Below are 6,083 nucleotides of genomic sequence, written 5' to 3' on the forward strand. Positions count from 1 at the left end.
TCCAAACCGGAACACTATTCGGTAATTGGGTCATATCTGGAGCTATAGATCTCAGATTTAGGTCTACTTTATATGGATGGAAAGGTAAGATATAGGCCCACAACTTTCATGGAGCCTAAAATTTAAAAAGGTTATTTTCAAGTCTAAATTGTAACAATAATGAAGAAGTCCGATTCTGTCCTGCAACCCGAACACTATTCAGTGTCTGGCCCATATCTGGAGTTTTAGAAATCCAAATGACCTCCATGTTTTTTCCTGGAAAGATGAGACAATTTCCTACAACTTTCATGTTTTCAAGTGGTTCTAATTCTAACATCAATGACGTTTTGGGCAGACAAGAGAAGATAAGGATTGTCACCAAGTTAAGAGTTAGCCACTCATTCATCAATTGGTCATCAAATTAATACTTTCTAATTTTAGCCTATAAAAAGAGGCATTTGTCATGCAGTTAGGCATCTTGGTCTCCAGATCAAGATTATACTCTTGCTTTCTCTCTTTGTATTTTTATAATGCTTAAGTTTTATTTTTCGACGCTAGTCTTACCGGGTTATTTATGACTTCAACACTCTTACACTTGGGAGAAAACATCAATATTTTAATTGTGTCAGGGACTATATGATAAAAAAAAAATAGGTAGAAAATCAGATAATCGAGTTCAGTTAGAAAAAAGAAAAAGTACCCAACAAACATGGGCAATCAGTGTTATCTTGTCAAACTCACAAATTGGGTTATTGACTTCACAAAGTTTAATAAATTAGTATTTTTTGAAATTATTTTTTATTTAATTAAATATTTTTTAAAAATAGACCATATCGCAATGTTGAGATATTTTTCTAACACTAACCTGATGCTAGAATATTTTTTGATATTGCAGTAACCATGAAAAGATAAATTAAAATAAATTATATGATCTAAATCTCAATAAAAACATCATATAAGGACTAAATTAAGAAAAAAATAATAACCAAATAAAAAAGGAGTCAAATGCAAAAAAAAAAAACTATGAATTACTATTGTAAACCATAGTGTTAATTTAGTGTGAGGACTATATGATAAGAAAAAAAATAGACAATCATGTAATTGAGTTTGATTAGAAAAAGAAAAGGTACCTAGCTAAACCTGTAAATAGGAACAACAAAGGTTATCTCAACAAACTTGTAAACTAGGTTATTGATTTTACAAGGTTTAATCACCTAGTTTTTTTGTTTTGAAATTATTTTTTATTTAACTAAATATTTGTTTTTTTTAAAAATCATACTATGATATTGAGATTTTTTTTAATATCAACCCAATACTAAAATATCTTTTTAATATTGTAGTAATCATATAAAAGCAAATTAAAATAAATTATTTACTCTAAATTGCCATAAACACAACATATAAGGATTAAATGAAAAAAATCAATAACCAAATAAAAAAGAGAGTCAAAATGCAAAAAAATAATAAAAAATAAAATTATGGATTACTAGTCAAAATAAAATAAAATAAAATAAAAAATAACATTGTAGATTACTATTGTAATCGACTGTGCAAATCAATGTGGGGACTATATAATAAAAATAAAAATAGACAATCATATAATCGAGTTCAATTAAAAAAAAAATACCCCGCTAAACCTATATATTAGGGCAACTAGGGTTATCGCGTCATATTTGTAATTTGTGTTATTGACTCTACAAAGTTTAATAACTTAGTATTTTTAAAATTTATTTTTTATATTTTTTAAAAATAGATTACATCGCGATGTTAAGATATTTTTTTGATACTAACATAATATTGTGATATTTTTTTAATAATACAATAACCATATAATAATAAATTAAAATAAATTATTTACTCTAAATCCTTGTAAACGCATTTATAAAATAAAAAAATCAATAACTAAAGGAAAAAACGGAAGTTAAAATGCAGAAAAAATTGAACATTATAAATTACTATTATAATTTAAAATGCTAATAGATATAAAAAAAAACAATGGTTTTTCGCTTTATTTATAATTTATAATAAATTTGATTTGATCTTTTCCCTTATTTTTTGTTTTAGAAAACCTTAATCAAAACAAAAACCGAACCAAATAAACAAACATAAGTACGTGCCACCCTAAACCGAACTCGAAGATGGCATCCAACCACAAACGACACGTACACTCCCTCACCACCCCTAAAAAAAAACAGAAAAAGAAAAAAATTAGAAGGCAGGAAGGAATTCCCAAAATAATCACCCCAAATACCATAAGGAACCCATGGCGTCTTCAGCGTCAGTGGCACCGCCCAAAATCACTACTTTTCCGAAAATCCCATCAACCAATTCGCCACAATCCCTAACCATAAAGCAACGCACACTTCTCCCTGGAACTGGAAGGAGGATCTTCCACAAGACTGCCATCAAAGCTACGGCACCCGCTGGTTCCTCATCTCCCGGACTCTATTCAGCGCAGCAATTGGAGCTCAACCCTCAAAACGTGGACCTTGTTCTAGAGGAGGTTCGGCCTTACTTGATTGCTGATGGTGGAAACGTCGATGTTGTGTCTGTTGAAGATGATGTCATCTCTCTCAAACTCCAAGGTCATTTCTTTCTAACTGAATCCATTTTTTCTTGATTTTTTCTTTATATATAATTATTGTTGTTGATGGGCTTGCTTACCAAGTAATGAATAACAGGAGCATGCGGGGACTGTCCTAGCTCAACAACCACCATGAAAATGGGAATTGAAAGAGTTCTAAAGGAAAAATTTGGAGATGCTGTTAAAGATATTCTTCAAGTATCTGACGAAGAATCAAAGGATACAACTGCTGAGGTATATATAACCTTAATTTGTTGTTGGTTTTTTGGTTATTGTAATAATTTAATTCTGGCTGTTGTGGAAATGTAGGCAGTAAATGATCATTTGGATATACTAAGACCAGCTATTACAAACTTTGGCGGAAGTGTGGAAGTGCTATCTGTTGAGAATGGGGAATGCCGTGTTGAGTACACGGGACCTGAGTCTATTGGTTCAGGAATCAAAGCAGCAATTAAGGAGAAGTTCTCAGACATTGTGGATGTTGTTTTTGTTGCCTAGGTCAGGAAAGATTTATATCAGAAATTTAGTTTGCTAATTGTCCATCAAGAAATACATGGGAGGCTGCTGCACTTTGATTTATAGTTAAGCTCAGACGCAGCCCGTCAAAGGGTACGGCAGCTTGTTTTGTTTTTCCTTCTTTCTCCATTTCTTCTATCATCCTTCGTAAACGAATATGAGTGTCTAATTTTGATAACGGAGCATAAAACAATAATACATTGCATACATAAAAAATGGACAGGATGTCTAATTTTGATATATTTCCTCATAGTTTTATTATTATATAGAATAGAAAGATAGATTATCGATTACCAACTCTTAACCGACAAGAATACATGAAGGCCTACAATTTGAGTTTAACATGGTGTCATTAATCTAAAATTGAAGCTGAATTCTGCTAAACTTGTAATTATTCTTAACATGAATTATTAGTGGCTTGCTGTTTATTTTACTATATTTGTCTCTCATGCACAATAACTGCGAGATCTAAGAACCACGGACCATTGGGTGTATATTGTCAGTTCTCCCTTCGAAGTTAAAACGTCTGGTTCTTGCAAGCCACCCTCTCCCTCTCGCTCTCCATTTCAAAAAGAAATATATGTAGGGGCAGTGAAGAAGGACAGTAATGGCGACTAACATGATTTTTCGGGCTTTTGTTTTTAAATTTCATCCTCAGCAGCAAATAGCTATCATGAGCAGGGGCGGAACCAGGAGGAGACGGGCGGGGGGCCGGGTCCTGCAAAATATTTTAAATTTTTGTATTTTTAGTATTTAAATAGAGGATAATATAATATATTTTTTATTTTAAATAAATAAATTTCCTAATAATTAATTATATCTTAACTTTTGGCATTATATAATTCCAGCTCCGCCCCTGATCATGAGCTTCTTCTTCTTTTTTCCCTACTATCAGCAGCAGCTGGCATAACAAGGTATAGTTTGGAGATATGGATGATGCTTTAGCATCCTTCAGGCACATGCTTCATAGGAAACCTCCGCCCAGTAATGTCTAATCGAGTAATTAAATTGTTGTCATCAACTGTTAGAAGGGAACATTATGAGACTGTGGTTGCATCGTCCAGAGAAACAGAATTTGTAGGAGTCAAACATGATATACATAGTTTAAGCATCTTGATTAATTGCTTCTGCCATTTACAGCGTCTGGATTTTGGTTTGTCTGTATTGAACAAAATCTAAAGCTTGGCTTGCAAACCTAGCATCAGTTGGTTTATGACTAAAGCTTGGCTTGCAAACCTAGCATCACTTGGTTTATGAAAAATATTTTTTAAATTTTTGTGTGTTTATTTATTATTAAAAAAATTAATTAATAAAAAATATTTTCCATTCAAACAAAAAATTTACTTAGTTTCCATATATATATATATATATATATATATATATATAAAATTTTAGATGAAAAATACTTTCTAGACGTTATGAAAAATTTAAAAATATTATATTATTTGTTGATTATATGAAATTTAATTCTCAAACTTTTGATTGCTATATATTTTATTTTACATATTTTTTTTTAATTTCACCTCTTGAATTTGATGTAATTTGATTTTTATATCAACTTTGATCTTAATTTTTATGATTGTTATTTTTTTTTTTTACTATTTTTTAATTAAAATTTTTTATCTATCATATTTGATCTTCATTCTTTTGATTGTTATTTATTTTATTTAAAATAATTTATAATATTATTATTTTTTTATTTCATCATATTTCATTTTTTTCTATTAGATTTGATCTCTATTATTTTGATTGTTATTTATTATATTTGAGATAATTTATAAAATTAGTTTTTTTTCAATTGTATTCTCATTCAACTTTTTAATTTGTAAGATTTGTTTCTAATTATTTTAATAAACTTGAAAAAAATATTAATAAATTATTTTTTAGCTTATTTTTCATGACATAGCCAAATATTAAAAATTATTTTCCAAGTTTTTTTTCATGATACTATCAAATATCAAAAAATAATTTATTTTTTCAGGAATTTACTTTTTAAAGAAATTATTATTTTTTTAAAAAAACTACTTTTTAATAAATAAATTCTAGCCACCTTTATTGTCTTTTTTTTTTTAGATTAACGTGGGTGTCCGGGCCAGCTTGCGCGCACCACGACTAATCCCACGGGCCCTGAAGTTAACGACCATGTAAGCCTCCAGTGGCCATCATATGAGCAACCAAGGACTCGAACTTGAGATCACAGAGGGAGCAGATCCCTTAGTCCCAAGTCTTTACCACTTGGCCACCACCTCTGTCTTATTGAATGGGCTTTGTGAGGAGGAAAAATAGATCAAGTTATGATGTTGTATGATGATATCGTTGTGAGAGATTATCAGCCCATTGTATATACTTGTCAAGTGATAATTAGGAGTCTTGGTACAAGGGGGGAACCAATGAGGCTATTGGGTTTCTTAAGGAAATGAAAGAGGTGGGTTGTGTGCCAAAATGTTGTCATTTCAGTTCACTGATTGATGGATGTTGCATGCGAGGGATAATTAATGAAGCTGGAAGCTTATTTTATTTATTGGTGAGTAAGGGATGTACTCCTATTGTTTATACTTTATACCTTTATTACCATGGTGAGTGGACATTGTAAGATTGAAAGGATTGAGGAAGCAATGCAACTTCTTGATGAAATGTTGAGAGAAAATGTCTGGTTACTGGTATAGTTATTTACTACCATGCAAGTGGCTTGTGTTAAGCAGAGAGTGTTATGTATGGACACAAATAGTTGTTGACAGCCATGTGGTTGCAATGCAAGAGTCAATGGTAGGCGTCTAAACAAAAAAAATGGTGGCCACCATAATTGACAAAATAAAAAAAGATTATCTCCCATATCAGCTATAAATAGAGGGTGCCATTGAGAGCTGATAACAAGAAGAATCAGAGAGAAACACAATGAGAGTTAGAGTGAGAGTTGAGTTGAGTAGAGAAGTTTTTTTTTTCTCCTCCTCCTTGTTTTGTTGTTTGTATTGTTTCTAAGCTTGATTAATTCAAACCAGTAGCT

General features: G+C 30.9%; 1 protein-coding gene across 1 annotated transcript; it reads left to right on the plus strand.

The window, feature by feature from the left end:
- Positions 1-2,136: 2,136 nt before the first annotated feature.
- LOC105109664 (nifU-like protein 1, chloroplastic) lies at positions 2,137-3,193 on the plus strand. The gene is made up of 3 exons (XM_011004442.1): positions 2,137-2,564; positions 2,661-2,797; positions 2,873-3,193. Exons 1-3 carry the CDS (start codon positions 2,243-2,245, stop codon positions 3,059-3,061), a joined length of 648 nt encoding a protein of 215 aa, XP_011002744.1. The 5' UTR covers positions 2,137-2,242; the 3' UTR covers positions 3,062-3,193.
- The last annotated feature ends 2,890 nt before the right edge of the window (positions 3,194-6,083 follow it).

This window comes from Populus euphratica, unplaced genomic scaffold (genome assembly GCF_000495115.2).
Source record: "Populus euphratica unplaced genomic scaffold, PopEup_1.0 scaffold225.1, whole genome shotgun sequence".
Lineage (NCBI taxonomy): Eukaryota > Viridiplantae > Streptophyta > Magnoliopsida > Malpighiales > Salicaceae > Populus > Populus euphratica.